Below are 16,976 nucleotides of genomic sequence, written 5' to 3' on the forward strand. Positions count from 1 at the left end.
CTACGCTGGAGGACTCATGTTAAAAAAGAGAAGAGAACACACCTTGTCGATCTACAGCTGAGGGGTTGTGCTAGTAAGAGTTATTTAGACATCATCCAGGGATTCCAAAACAATGCACTAAGGGGCATTGTCAACGCTCCTTGGCTCTATACGAACAGTGACCTCCATAGGGACCTAGAAATGGATATTGTTAACAAGACCATTGAAAAATTTTCTAAGAACTTCTTCAACACGTCAATGTTGAGGCCATCCAGCTCCTCGACAACACGGATCTAGCTAGAAGACTCAAGAGGAAGAAACCCTTCGAGTTAGTTAAGTGAAAAGCAGACGTGATGTGAAGTGAAGTGATGGTACAGGTTAAATTTGTGCAATAAATTAACAGAGCCTAAGGGACACTAGTGAGTTTGATCTTAGTCTCAAGTTTTTAGTAATAATTTGGGCTAGAAAAAAGTGGCTCATTGATCATATTGATTCATCAGATTATAATGTTCTTAAGCATCGTATTGGTGTTTATTAAATAAAAAAGAAGTGGATATCGGGAATCGATATATGTTTTCAAAATCATATATTTCAGAAAAACTTATAGGTATGTATATATAAACTTTTCCCACTGTATTTTTTTCATGAATTATTCCACAGTATGACGATTAATAACATTCATAAAAAAACTGCTATTAATAACATCTAATTCATTATTGAATTGACATATTTTTTTCTTATTTCTTACAAACAATTTACTCATCTACATTTATAAAGAAAAAGATCTAAAAATCTCATTCATCCCAAAATAAAAGTAGTGAGTGGGAGCACATAACTGGTGGGAGAATCGGGAGCTTAGAATATCATTTTAACACTTCTCAGCCTGTGGTGATATCTAAGTGCAATTTTAATAAAAAATAATATTTTTAAGTTCTTCTAGACCGTAAGGTAAGGAGAGTTTATTCCATGGTTGTGCTTATTTTTGTTTGTATAAAGATATTTAAAAATGTTCGTTAATTTTGGCCTGGATTTATGCAAATATGTCGATAGGTATATCGCGAGGTGTTCGGCTTACAATTATAAATATAGCAGACCGTTCTGTTTAAGAAGAAAGATACATAATCCATGTGTAACTATCTAAAAATACAGTTGGCATCGATCTTAAACGATTTAAATGTAACTTAAATCATTCGGTAATTAATACGATGTGCCCTTTTTATGGGCATATATACTTTTTACCAGATTTTTTTTCAGTACAGCAAAAATTAGGAACCTTTAATTACTATTAAAAAACTAACGTACAAATATTACGATATGGCACATATTTAAAATAAATGAGAGCCCCTTTTTTGTTCCTTATGTTTTATGGCAGAAATCGTCAGTATTTAGAATAAATACATTTTTCTACAGATGCTATACAATGTGCAACTTCTCTCACTACTTACATACATTCAAAACGAAAAATTTCTCATGCAGTAAGAAAAGTCGGCCATTGCAGTAAGAAATATTTTTTCTCACTGCAATGAGAAGAGTCTAGCACCGAAATTATTTAATTTTGAAGTTTGAACTCTTGACAAAACTGCATCCATAGGAAAAGTACAGTGTACAACACATGAGAAAATGACTTATTTCTACCTCGCTTAATTTGCGGCAAACTTCTGCGCTCGTGAGAAACATGTCTTTTTCTCACTTGTTGTACAATATACTATTGTTGCCGTGTCTCATAGTCTTCTTCTTGGCTTGGCTTTCCTTAAAAGACTTTTTAAAGTTGTATATTTAGGGCCAGTTTTCTCCTTGCCCTTATTTCTAGTACCTCTAGGTCTACTTTCTCATCATCCAGGAAGCGTTCTTTTATCTTTGTCCCAAAATAATCAATTTTGGGAAAACCGCAGGATTTCAAACATTTATTTTCGGATCGGTCTTTCATCAATATTTATAATCTGGACAAAAAAGCGAGAAATTAAGTACAAAAAGCAAATAGACTTAATAACACTATATGGCGAAACCCACATATTAACTCTGAGATAAAGTAAATAATTTATAAAGCCAGTGTATGACCAATAATAACATATTCATCGGAAACAAAACCCGGTACAGCCACAACTGAGCTGAAAGTACTGCAAAGAACTACTGGAAATGCGCTGAGAGATAGAAAGAGCAGCGAATACATTAGAAGAAAATGTAACGTACCGTGTGTAAACTAAGGGACACTAAATAGAAAAAGGGAATGGGACAACCACATAACCAGAATGGGGGAGACACGTGTGGTCAAAATAGCACGAGATAAATCACCAATCGGTAGAAGAAATATCGGCCGACTTTGCAAAAGATAAAGTGACAACCTTCCATAGAGAGGTAGGTATCAATCCGTCAATGAACAAGCATAATTGTCTATAAAGAGGAAGAAGAAGATTTAGAATCATTCAGATCCCCTTTTTGTATCAATCTTCAGCAATCGTCACCTTTTAGACTAAATACATTTTGTTCGCGTATCTCTTAATCTTCTTCTTTGTACCGCCTCCCTTGAGACGGTCTCTTGGCCTCCCTTAAAATATTTAGTCAGCGTTCCGTACTTTATGACCAGTCTTCCCCATGTCCTTATTCCTAGTACCTGTAGATCTGCTCCACCGTATACAGGAAACTTTATTTTCTTAACATTATTTTCTCTTTGTCCCAAAATAAATCAATTCTGGAAAAACCACAGGTTCTCAAACATCTATTTTTGGACCGGTCTTCATTTTTTATCCTTAAGACATCCCCATCCGCCTTAATCTGCTGATTTTAATTATAGAAAATTTTTAGAATTATTTAAAGCCCATTTTTGTTTCCATTTGTTTTATGACAGAAATCTTCAGCATTTAGAATAAATACATGTTGTTGGCGTTTTTCATAGTCTTCCTCTTTATAGCTCTACAGCCCATAATGAACATTGCTTGCCTTAATAAATTTCATCTTCAGTGTTCCATACTTAAGGCTAGTCTTCTCCGTGCCCTTTTTCCTAGTACCTGTAGATCAACTTCCACATAATTCAGGAAATGTTATTTCCTTGTTTTTCTTTTGTCTTTGTTCCAAAATAAATAAATTTCGGAAAAACCACTGGTTTTCAAACATCTATTTTCGGTTCGGTCTTCATTTTTCATCCTTAAGACATAAACATCTGTCTCAATATGTTGATTTTAATTATAAGAAGTATTTAGAAATGTTTACAGCCCTTTTCTTCTGTCTTCAGCAATTGGCGTGTTTCATAGTATTTTTTTTGTATAGCCCTTGATGAACCTTGGATTCTCTTAACAGATTTTTCTCAGCGTTCCATATATAGGGCCAGTCATTCCCTTGTTCTTATTTCTAGTACCTGTAGATCTGCTTCCACATCATACAGGAAGCGATTTTCCTTAGTCTTCCTTTTGTCTTTGTCCCAAAATAAATCGATGTTTGAGAAACCAAAGGTTTTTCGGACCGATCATATTTTATCCTTAAGAGATATCTATTCGTCTCAATTTATTGATTTGAATTGTTTTTATGATAGTTAGCGATCTGCATAGGTGGTATACACAACATTAAATCGTTTCTTCTAAATCCCTTTTCATTTTTGGTCAGTAGATTCTTTTTGATCCACACTTTTGTGTAAGTGTCCAAATCTTTGAACTATAATATGTTCATACTGGTATTTTTTTAGATTATTTTATAATGTAGATTAAGAGTGTGGATAGAAGAGTGATAAGATCCAATGCTGAAATAAAGTAAAGATGGTATAAATACTTTAGAAAGTTCCTAGATGAAAAACACCGGAGAAGAGACAGAAGATGCAGAACCTCAAATGTACCTAATATCGGGAATAGGATAACAAGAGATGAGAGAGAGGGGGCTACTTGGTCAACGTTCTTTGTGGATGATATCGTGTAAGTGGGATACGGCAGAAAAATATTGGAGAAGTTAATGGATTGCAGAAGGGCTATTAAAGAGGAAAGGAGGACTTACGGTTAACAGGTCGAAGTATATGTTAGGAAGGAGTATATGTTAGGAAGGAGGAATTATGCCTTGATTTCGTTCTTCATATAATTTTTTTATTGACAAGCGAACACATATACAAATTCTTAAAACAGCTGACTGGTTGGTTTATTTATAATTAAACTCTATATCTGCCTTCAATAAATTACCAGTATTGCCGTATCTTTTGCTTGCTAGATGTTTATTTTCAAAACAAGTGCCAAAGTATTTTAAGCTGACTATCGTTGTGAAATGCTTCTTTAACCACATATCTTCTTCTTATAATGTCTATGTTTCTTTGGTATTGGTACAAAAGTCGACTTATCTAATCAGTTGGTAGCATTTCTGGGTCAAAGTACTTTAATGATTCTTTGTTTATGTAAGTACGCATTTCGAATAATCAATTAATGAGTCTCTTAGATAGATTGAAAATTATATTTGTGATTACTAGCTACCTCTCTAAATAGACAGACGCCACCTCTGTCGTTCGCTTTTTATTCCCAGACTATGCCTTCCTGTTATCTTCTTCTTCTTCAGTGCCTTATCCGGTCCGGATGTTGGCGATCATCAAGGCTATCATTGTTTTGTTGACTGCTCTGCGAAACAGCTCCGCGGAGGTTATCCCAAACCATTGTCGGAGGTTTTTCAACCACGAGATACGACGGCGTCCCGGTCCTGTCCTGCCAAATACTTTGCCCTGCATGCCGAGTTGAAGAAGTCGATATTTTTCTTCGTTCCGCATCACGTGGCCAAGGTACTCAAGCTTGCGTTGTTTCACTAAATTAAACACTTCTTTTTCTTTTGTCATGCGCTGTAGGACCTCAATGTTGGTGACATGGTCCACATAAGATATTTTTAGTATCCTCCTGTAGATCCACATCTCGAAGGCTTCAATCCGCTTTTCAGTGGCTTGCGTCAGTGTCCAGGCTTCAACTCCATACAGTAGCACCGGAAGAACGTAGCACCTCACTATCCGCATCTTTGTTCCCAAACTGAGATCACTGCAGCACAGCAAGGATCTGAGCTTGATAAAGGTAGACCGTGCCATTTCAATTCTGGATCTAATCTCTTGAGCCTGGTCCCATTCCTATTATACAGTACGTAAATCGTTCAGCTGGACATATGGAATATACATTGAGAGAATTGTGGCAACTGCGCTAACCTGTGTTAGCTGAAGCTTCTGTTCGAGTACTAGTTTTTGGTGCAATAGAGCTGTTAGAACGAATATAATAAGTGCGTCCATAAATAAATCAAAAACAAAGTTTATGATTAATGAGTTAATAATTTGACTTTATTTTTTAAAATATTTTTTATTTAAAAACTAATTTCAAAACTAAACAGTTTTCCCATTCCCTTAGGCCAAAAATATTTAGCTACTACATTGTCATATTTTAACGTTTATATGTCAGTCGAAATGAGTTGTCAATTTTGAGGTTAATGCCCCTTAATGCTAACAACCATATGGTCATCGAGAGAGCTCAGTTGCCACAATTATCTCAATATAATACAATGTATGGATTTATGTATCTAAATATATACAATGTATGTTCCCTATGTCCAGCTGAACGATTTACGTACTGTATCTCCTAACAACAAATTTGTACAACAAACCGAAACCTTGCAAACCGAAAGGAAGAAGAAGCGTAGAACAACCCCCTCTGTGGCTCATTGGTAAGAGCGCCTACCTTTCTATCGAAAGGTCCGAATGGTCATGAGTTCGAATCTCACCAGGTTCAGAAATTTTTCGTTTATTATAAATTAGTAAATGAAAATGGTTTCTGTCCTTGTGGGATCGGTACTCACCGGAGGGACCGCAGACGTTCGGATACAATAAGCGCCTCTTTGCAAAGACAGTGACGTCGACTTTGCAAAGTAACAAGACACTTACTCAAGACACACACTACACATGACACTAGGTACCTGCAAAAATTCACAGTACCTACCATGACAATGGCCATTAGTTGTCGAGGCATTAGCTAAATAAAAAAAAAGAAGCGTAGAACTCTTCAAATGAAACATGACTAAACTTGACTGAAAACATGTAGCAAATGCCTAAACCCTGGAATAAAGAAGAAAATTGTGTTTGTTTTTTTTTCCTTATTGGCTTTGGATTACTTGATCCATTCAGCCACGATAGATAATAAATTACTGTTTGCTACAATATTCCAAATATAATAACATTACATCGCCTTGACCTATTCTGTTTAAGATTTTTATGTTTGAAAGGTGTTGAAAATTCATTAGATTTTAGCAGTATACGATATGACCACATCCCAAAGGCTTCTAATTTATTCATCTTATTAATCTTCATGATCCACGATTCACATCCATGTACCTAATACAGGATACACACCACATTTTAGGAACTTGATTCTTAGTTGTAAGTTCAGTTGAGAATTACACAGTATATAGATCTAAGTTTCGTAAATGCTCCTCTTGCAATAATTTATTCGCCGTGTGCAAGTACTTGGAGGGGATACGAGAAACGATCGTGCGCGAATAGCGGAGAAATCTTGCAACTGTCTTAAATAATTCATTGTCAATTAGGGAATCCAACGATCAGAGCCTATTTTACTTTAAATCAGGCCCGAGGCACTATACAATTTTCGGGCCCCTAAATATGATTTAATAATAATAATAATAACTTTTTAAATGAATTATATAAATATATAAATTATATAAATAAATAAAATTTATATTTAATTAATTAAACATTGTTTGAATACAGTGTGTCGCATTTAAGATGAAGACATCTTTAATTTCGGCTATCAAAACAAATACAGATTTGAAGTTTTGCACAGTCATATAGGTTAAAGGTATACAATTTTTAAGATACTCAACTGAACTTTAAATTTTAATCGCGGCCTACTGCGAAGACACAAACAGGGTAAATTTTCTATATTTTGCTTCGCGTTAGAGATATCGGAAAAGTTATTTGAAAAAGTGCTTCCAAATCTTATTCTAACCCCACATACCAAATTGCATGACAAAATTCGCACTTTTAGTTTTTTCAGTATTTGTAGTCAGAATCCTAAATTTTGTCTGTCCCGAGATGCATCTCGGGCCAGCTAATTTTAAGTTTTAGGATCCTGACTACAAATAATGAAAAAACTAAAAGTGCGAATTTTGTCATGCAATTTGGTATGTGGGGCTAGAATAATATTTGGAACATCTTTTTCAATAACTTTTTCCGATATCTCTAACACGAAGCAAAATATCGAAAATTTACCTTGTTTGTGGAGTCGCAGTAGGCTGCGTTTAAAATACATATACATTTTAGCTGAGTATCTTAGGACAAAAATTTAATGGTTGCTATTATTCGTTAAAGAACGTTTCTCCAATGTTTTTTTCTTCTAAACAACTTTTCCATTAATGTTACAATTTGTCCTGCTGTACTACTTTTCTTGACAACCAATTGATGAAATATGTTGAATAACTGCCCTATTGGTATTTTTCAGTCATTATACCCATTGAAAGTTAGAAAAACAATCATTTTCGTGGAAGTCAGTTTACAAACGTAACAATAAACACGGCTACATTTAGGACTGTACACTAACCACTCGCGAAGAATTTTCCCCATCAGCTTTCATTTTATAAAAAATTGCACTTTGCAAATGTCTGGTTTTATTATTATCCATTTTTATCAATATATTGATTCGGTCGATTATTTATAAGATATTGTTGAAATTCCAGATATAAATGTTTTGGCCAATCCCCTATATCGCTAAGAAAAGGGTTATTGACATTGTCGTTTTCTATAGAAGATGACGGAGATGTACTTGCGACAGGTGAAGTTGCTTGAAAATCAACAGTGCAGCAGTCATCATTTCTCTGTTCATAAAATGAAAGAATTTTGAAAAGTTATTTTGTTATTGCAATAAAAAAATGTTTGGTGATCTCTCCGGGCCCCATTAATATGCGGGCCCGAGGCAGGTGCCTCACGGGCCTAGTGGTAAAATAGGCCCTGTCAACGATCTGTCAAACTATTCCAATATGTCTGGCGGCTGGCATGAATACATTGAAGGCATATAATAGTATAGTGTTATTTTAGTATTTTAAAGTAATTTTCGTATTTTATGTCCGTGTAAATATTGCTAAATACTTCTGTGACATAGTAAAAAATATTGCTTACGTCAATAAACTTTAATAAGTAGTTAAAAAGTTTTAATTAAGTAATTTGGAAGATTGAAGAAAGCTAGGTTAACAAATTTTATGCTTTATAAGTTTAATAAAAAATAATATTGACCATCCCTAAAATTAGATTTTAGGTAAAATCATCGGGGTAAGATATATTTTATTATTTTAGGTACCTAGTAATACCACATTGTATCTTAAATTTGAAATTTTAATTTAAATAAAGTATCCAATAAAATCGCTTCTGTGCAGTGTTGCCAGAGAAATTTTTGTAAATGCACCGGAATGACTGGAATAGTGACACAAAGTAATAAACCAACACATTTTGTACAAAAACTTAAAAAGCGTCGTTTAATATTATTTGAAGCAAATTTCTTATGTCACAAAATTTTAGGTTTTTACTTTAGGAGACTTTAGTATCGAAAGTTTGATTGTTAATTGTATCAAATTGGTACAATTGTAACAACTCTGGCAACGCTGAATTGCCTGCCAGTCGTCCTGTCATTAAAAATCACGTGGTTTGGATTGCCTAATTGAAATTTTCAAATTGACGTATATTTCATATTTACTGTCAACGAAGAAGAAAAATTATATGTTGCTCCACAATATTGATATGATATGCAATTATTATATAAAAGTAAATTTAATTAATTGTAAATTTGCTTGTAGTAGTGCATTTTAATAATTAATTTTATTTACTACATACAATTGTTTACCTTTTAATAACATATCCTTAATATTACTTTTCTTCTTATAATTTTTTTTTGGCTATGGCCTTGACAATTGTCCAGTAACCAGGACCAATATGACTGGCCAATATAATTAAAAGTGCGAAACATGTTGCCGATATATGAAACCAGGTGTCGCTTTTCCGAACTTACACGGTCCCAATAATACTAGTTTTAATTTCTTCATCAGAGTTTCGTGTCTCGTTTATCCAATGTCTTAAGTATTTAAAATGGTTAACTTTACCATTAGTTGAGTAGGGCCAATGTCCTGTTTGCTAACTACAAGTAACTTTGTCTTTGATGTATTTATGCCAAGTCCGTTAGTGGAGCATTATCCAGTGACTCGACCTAGGGAAGTGAATATCTTCGATACTTTTAACCATGACCGCTGTGTCATCTGCATACTGCATATCTGATGTTGTTAATAGTTTCTGCCTCAATTCTAACTCCACATTGCACTTTCGAGGCTTCGTTAAATATTATTTATATATACACCGTTCTTAGGTGCCAACGCCCTTCGGTAGGGATCTATGGAGGAGTATCACCAAGACGCAAGCCCTTATCCCTTGCCGTACCTCTCCTCCATAGGCCGATCAGATGCCAGTTTATTCCAGACCAAGTCGTAGACTCTATTGAGTTTTATACTACGGCGTTGGCCTTTTATTAATTTCATGACCTAGCTGAGGCTCGAACCAGCGATCGCAATTCGCAAATCCACTAAACTTGTCGATCGACTGCGCCTCAGCTAACTAAGTCAAAGTCAAAGTCAAATTTATTCATCACATGCGACATTATACAAAGTTGTACATGTATGAGACAAGTCAAAGTTACAGACATATAATGTACATCTTAAGAATATATAAATTAATAAATACGACAAAACATACTTAAAAGTTATTTTTAGAATATGGCTCTAGCTCACAAATGTATTGATGTACACACCTCCGAAAGTTTGGCTGATGTAAATTCATACGTATATCTATTGGCAATTTGTTAAAGAAACTTATGGCTGCATAATGTATGCTACCTTCCAACAAAACAGAACGATGTTGTGGAAGCATAAAGTGATTGTCTCTGAATCTTGTTGAATAAACATGGTTAAATTGAAATTTATTGAATTCATAAATTTTGCAATTTAAATACATTATACACGAAAATATATACAGACCAGGAATTGTAAGAATATTATTTTGTCTGAAAATGCCTCTACAAGAATCTCTAAATTTCATTTTATATATTATCCTAATAGCTCTTTTCTGAAGTACGAATATCTGCTCTAATTCAGAGGTACAACCCCAGACTTCAATGCCATATTTGGCTATTGAGTAAAAATGGGCAAAGTATACTGTTTTTAATATTGATGTATTAAAGAGACGTGAAAGAATTCTCAATGCATAGCATGCGCTACTTAATCTGGATTTCAAATTAGAAATGTGGTTTGACCATTTAAAATTACTGTCTAACAGGACCCCCAGCAACTTCGTGCAGTCTGTTTTATCTATCGCTGCTTGTATAGTGGCTTGATGGTTTAATAAATTATTTGACGTGAAAATCATATACTTTGATTTCTCTTCATTCAAAACTAGTTTGTTGGATAAGAAATAACTGTTGATGGTGGATAATATCTGTGTAGTTTTATTTTGCAAATTTTGATCGGATGTTGCTGTGACTAGAATGTTGGTATCATCCGCATAACTGATGATGTTAACTCCACTCATTGAATTAGTTATCAAAGCTATATCATTAATATATACTATAAAAAGTAGAGGACCCAATACACTACCCTGAGGGACACCATAATGGATATCCAATGTGTTTGATTCGTTTACAAGTCCATTAGATGTTATCTTTACTTTTTGTCTTCTATTTTCTAGGTAGGAAGTAAACCATTTTAGAACTACACCATCAATACCAATCCCCTCAAGTTTTATTAGCAACAAATTATGATCCAAAGTATCAAAAGCCTTGGACAAATCGAGAAATAAACCACATGCCTTCTCTCGTCTGTCCAAAGCATCCAGCACTAAGCTGACGAAATTTGCAAGAGCTGTAGTTGTAGACTTAGAAGATGTAGAACCATGTTGAAAATTATGCAAGACACTATGATTTTTTAGGAATGCGTTTATTCTAGTATAAACCAGAGTTTCAATTATCTTTGAAAACACAGATAAGAGACTTATGGGACGGTAGTTGTTAAGGTCATCTTTATCACCACTTTTGAATAAAGGGATTACAATAGATAGTTTAAACATACTAGGAAATATTCCTTGTTGAAAAGAGGCATTACAAATATCCGTTAGTGGATCTGCGAAAGCGTGAATGCATTGTTTTAATAACTTAGGGGAAATCTGATCAAAACCAGATCAAAACCACAACTGTGTTTGGATTTAAAACTTCCAGACTAGACCATCTAGACCGACTAAATATTATTTCCGAGTATTAAATATTCCTACACGTTAAACAAAGTTCTGGATAGCACACAACCTTGTCTGACACCCTTTTGAATGAACATTTTGTCTATTTCTTTGACGTCTACCAGAATAGAAGCTTCTTGTTTCCAATATAGATGTTGTAAAAGTCTCAGATTTATCGAACGGAAATATTGAGAATATTTTCAAAACAGGGCGATTTGTCAAAATACTTCTCGCAGCAGACTAATTGAATTTTCTATTTCTAAACTCGCCGTCTAGGTAGATGAACTAGGTATGCGTATTGTGCGACCTTCATATTCAAGGTATGCCGGCAACATATCGGTCAAAAGATAATCAGTATTTCTCAAAAATCAAAAGTTAAAGATAGCTTCGAAGCCACTGGCCCCTAGAATCTCAGAGAGACTATTCTTAGATCGACACACAGGCCTCCTCACCTCAAATACTGCATTGAATGCGGTTATTTTTCTGAAGGCAACGTTGGTAGCATATGTGGAATACGAGGCTGTTTCTCTCATTATACAGGTTGTCCCAGTTTTGTATTATATTTTCGTTTGTGTCAAACATGACACAATTATTGTGGAGTGTTGTTATTGTACACAAAAAGCATAATTAAAATCAGTTTAAATACACAATAGTTTCAAAAGTAATGCATCATCCAAAATTTTCGCTATTATTAACTATATTTTAAAAGAGATACTGTTTTTTTTATTAAAAATTAAAAACTAAATAATTTATTTCTAATTATTAATATTAATATCGTGTATTTCCACCACGATCGTATACAGGGTGTTTCATTAATAATTGTCCATATAGTAACTGGAGAAATTGGCACAAAATACGAAGATTTAACCTAAAACACTTAAATAAAATGTGATTCCTTACTGAGTTACAGGGTGTTTTATCTATAAATTTAAAAACTATTTTTGCTCAGCATTTTAAAACTATTCGACATATCCTTTTTATACTTAGCAGGAAGTATAGTTACTGTACAAGCTACTAAATTATGTTAAACAAACGTTTCTGGCTATTACCAGAGGCGTACGACGGGCGAAAGTGAATGGTTGACCCTTTCCAAATTCTACTCCACTGGCGAAATTACTATTTTAGTTCAATTTTTGGATTCTCCAATACTTTCTATGAAAATAATATACTCTTCATTCGTAACGATAAAGTCATTAGTTTTCGAGATCTTTGAAGTTAAAAATGAAACGACACGATTATTTTGATTAAAGTATTGTGTCGCTTCATTTTTAATTTCAAATATCTCGAAAACTAATCATTTTATCGTTACGAATGAAAAGTATATTATTTACATAAAAAGTATTGCAAAATCAAAAAAATTACACTAAAATAGCAATTTCGTCAGTGGCGTAGAATTTGGGAAGGGTCAACCAGCCACTATCCCCTGTCGTACGCCTCTGGTAGTAGCAGCTAGAAACGTTTGTTTATCTTAGTTTAGTAGGGTGTACAGTACCTACACTTTCTGCCAAGTATGATAAGGGTACGCCAAATAGTTTTAAAGTACTGGGTATGTCGAAGCGAAGATCGGTGGGATATGTGCATTTTATCAATGAAATTCGATATTTTTAAGACATTCCAGAAGTCGCTACAGATAAAATGTTTTAACAACCTATTAATCATTCAGAATTACTCGACGGATATTAGTACAGTTAAAATGATTAAGACGATAACCGGAAAATAATGATTTAATGAGTGAAGTTTAAAGTTTTTTTACTTTAATGACAAAAAAAGCAAGCCCATTAGCAGAACCCAATTAAAAATTATTTTGCATATCATATTTGAAACATTATTTGGTTGAAAAATCTCATTTTTGTTGGCAAAAAAAATATATTAATTTGTTTGGACTAAATTACAGTTGTGTTTATCTTAAAAATGATATGTTACTATCAATATTCACACAGTGTTGCCAAACTGAATTTTGTTATTTTGAGTGGAAATTTTCCCAGCGATCTCCGAGGGTACAATACAAATCATTTTTAAATTTTAATCATATTATGAATCATATCATAAATTAATCAAATAACAGTACCGTTTCATATTTAACTTCAAATATCTTGAAAACTAATGACTTTATCGTTACCAATGAAGAGTATATTATTTACGTAGAAAGTATTGGAGAATATAAAAATGGCACTAAAATAGTAATTCCTCCAGTGGCTTAGAATTTGAGAATCGTCAACCATTCACTATAGAAACGTTTGTTTATCATAATTTAGTAGGGTGTCTAGTAGTCGCACTTTCTGCCAAGTATGAAAAAAATACGTCGAATAGTTTTAAAATGCTGAGCAAAACTAGTTTTTAAATTTTTAGATAAAACACCCTGTAACTCAGTAAGGAACCACATTTTATTTAATAGTTTTAGGTTAAATATTCGTATTTTGTGCTAAGGTTTCTCCAGTTACTATATGGACAATGGCACATGAAACACCCTGTATGCAGGCCTTAATTCGAGCTCTAATACCTACTGCTAACAAGTAGATCAATCATTTCCTGTGGCAGATTCTCCCATTCTTCTATACAGGCAATTGTAAGTTCATGATAGGTTCTAGGAGGATTCCTTCGGGCAAAACAGTTCTGGAGAATACATCCCATACAGGCTCAATGGGGTTCATGTCTGGAGAAATCGCAGGCCACCTCAACGGCGAATGCAATTCTATCTCAAGATAGTCATTAACCGCTTGGGTTCTAAGTGGGCGGGCGTTATCATCCATAACTACAAAAATTTTACCCACTGATACATAATGAAGAGAGAAGATAGTTAGATTTATTAAATACTAGGATGGCTGGGATACACAGAGAGAAGGAAAAACAACCTACTGATTAAGAAGATCACTATATAGAAGCCAGAAACTGGAAGACCGAGGGGAAGACACAGAGAGAGATGGAAGACCAGGTAATGAGACACATCAAAATTCTGAAAGTTAGAAACTGGAGGAAACTATGCACACATCGAAATGAGTGGAAGAAAATTGTAACGTAAGCCAAGTCATACAACAAACTTTGACAATACAGAAGAAGAATGTGGAGTGATTCACCGCAATAAGCGAATCACAGAGATCTAAGTAAGAGCGTCAAACATTCCATCCGGAATGATAAAAGCCTTGATGATGAATAATAATAATATCGTATGGCATTTTTGTCGGGGAGATCTTTTCGGATTTTTCCGGCGATAACTTAGTCTAGTCGCAACATAGGGGGTCCCGTGGGCACTTTTAGGTCGCCGCGATTTGATGGTGGTATTATAGGTTTTTTGGGTCGCTGAATCCAATGGAAGTGGTCTGCAAGGTCAAATGTGGTGCGTTTAATTGTTATTAACAAATTATGGTAAAATTAGGAGTTTTTCAGGAATTATTAAAAGCCCTGTAAATAAATTGATAGTGTAAGGTCTTCTCTGGTATATTTTTGGTCGCTGAATCGAATGCGACTAGTCGCGATTACTCAAAATGTGTTCTTATTTTGTTAAAAACAAAATAATTGTTTATTCGCCGAAAAGCTCGAAATGCGCTATTTACAGCAAGTTTGTAGTCTTTTTCATAGTATTTTTATACGCTAAATCGATTGTCACTAGTCGTGATAGCTTAAACCATGTTCAGACTTTGTTATTAATAAATTATTGCAAAAATAACGGTTTATAGTACGTTTACTCACGGTTTTTGCTCTAAATTAAAAAAAAAAACCTTGAAATGACATGAAATTTGGCATGCACGTAGCTAACATGTAAAACAAGACAAGTGATATTGTACCGATGTGTGCTTTTACCCTGTGGGTGAGATTCACCCCGTTTCGGGGTGAAAAAAGAGACCTTTAAAATAAGTCCAGAATTGGATAAACTGATTAATTCGAAGCAACTTTTGTTTTTGTACAGTTTTTTCACTAAGTCAATACTTTTCGAGGTATTTGCGAGTGAATATGTTCATTTTTCAACAATAAAACCAAATAACTCGAAAAGTATTGACTTAGTGAAAAAACTGTATAGAACAAAAGTTGCTTAGAATTAATCAGTTTATCTACTTCTAGACTTATTTTAAAGGTTTCTTTTTTCAACCCCCAAAAAGGGGTGAAACTCACCCCCCAGTGTAAAACTAGACATCGGCACAATAGCACTTGTTTTGTTTGACATGTTAGCTACGTGTATGCCAAATTTCATGTCAATCCAAGTGGTTTTTTAGCATTTAGAACAAAAACCGTGAGTGAACGTACTATAAACCGTTATTTTTGCAATAATTTATTAATAACAAACTCGGAACGTGGTTTAAGCTATCACGACTATAGTTTATTTTTTAACCAGGAGTAAACTAAAAAGACAGATTCACACCCAAGAAAGTCACTAGAATAATAACCAAATACATCTTCTTTTTTGGTTGATCTAGTCGGCCCTCAACGGTAATCCATAAATATTATATTAAATTAATACGTCGCTATAGAGTTCCAAAAACAACTGCTTTTTGCAGACTGAAAATCTAAAAATTAAAGGAATAACACAGAAAACACAAAAATCGCCGATATAACTTAATTAACCTATGAAATGTCACTAGTGTCAAAATTTGATAAATGTCATTAGTGTCAAAATTTTATAACAGTGGAGTAAACTTGCCTGCGGTTGGACCAATTACAAACGAGCAATACAGCGCGGTAAATTTGAATCACTCCTCTTGGTTAAAAAACAAATCATAGTGACAATCGATTTAGCGTATAAAAATACTATGAAAAAGACTACAAACTTGCTGTAAATAGCGCATTTCGAGCTTTCCGGCGAATTTGTTTACAGGGCTTCTAATAATTCCTGAAAAACACCTAACTTTACCATAATTTGTTAATAACAATTAAACGTACCACATTTGGGCTTCACGGCAACTTCCATTGGATTCAACGACCCAAAAAACCTATAATTCCACCATCAAACCGCGGCGACCTAAAAGTGCCCACGGCACCCCCTATATTGCGACTAGACTAACTGCATCTTTAACCCTCTTTCAGGTAGTTAGTGTCGATGCACACTAGCACACTAGTCCAGGAGTGTAGTAGTGTCAAGCTCCCGTTGCAATATCTTGACTGATTTTCCGTGTTTACTATCCGAAAGAAAGATGGATTGTACATTTTAATTTATTGTCTAACTTAACACCTTTAAAGTTGACCCAGGTCCGGTTGCTTACTACATTTACAAAACTATGTCAGCGATACAAACTAATAAATGATTTTAGGCAAAACGCTTTCAAATAAGTTGAAGAATGCCTGAACATTTTCTTCAGTAAAATCCTTTACCCTTGCTGCTAAAATTCCCTATGGGTTTCGAAAGATAGTTGCGGATGCCTCAACATAAATTATTTAAGCCATTTCTTTCCTTCTAAAGCACTTACCATAGAAAATTAATATTTAAGTCCATTGCGCATGGCTAGAGACTAGACCCAGAAGGCTGATCTCATTATGTTTGACGCATGAATTACAATTCATGCGTCAGACATGAGGTCAATACATGACACAATATTAGGCAGGTAAATGTTTTATATTTTTTCTATTGCTTCAGAAACATAAAAATGACTTCCAAACGTACCGTCCTTAGTAGACCCAGAACCAAATTATATGATGCCAACTACAATATTGGAGAAAGTTACTACAAGGGTGCCTTAGACAGACTAGACAGGAAATATTCAGGCAGATCACTGTCTCCACCACGTCAGCCATCACCAGTTGCAGG

General features: G+C 34.3%; 1 protein-coding gene across 1 annotated transcript in view; it reads left to right on the top strand.

Annotated features, from left to right (window-relative positions):
* Positions 1 to 765: 765 nt before the first annotated feature.
* LOC126880552 (uncharacterized) overlaps positions 766 to 16,976 on the top strand; it is a 32,604-nt gene continuing 16,393 nt past the window's right edge. Inside the window, exons 1-2 of the mRNA XM_050644483.1 lie at positions 766 to 927; positions 16,806 to 16,975. Of these exons, the coding sequence (XP_050500440.1) occupies positions 16,816 to 16,975 (160 nt within the window). The 5' untranslated portion in view covers positions 766 to 927; positions 16,806 to 16,815. The remainder of the gene's footprint in view (positions 928 to 16,805; position 16,976) is intronic.

Source organism: Diabrotica virgifera, chromosome 2 (genome assembly GCF_917563875.1).
Source record: "Diabrotica virgifera virgifera chromosome 2, PGI_DIABVI_V3a".
NCBI lineage: Eukaryota > Metazoa > Arthropoda > Insecta > Coleoptera > Chrysomelidae > Diabrotica > Diabrotica virgifera.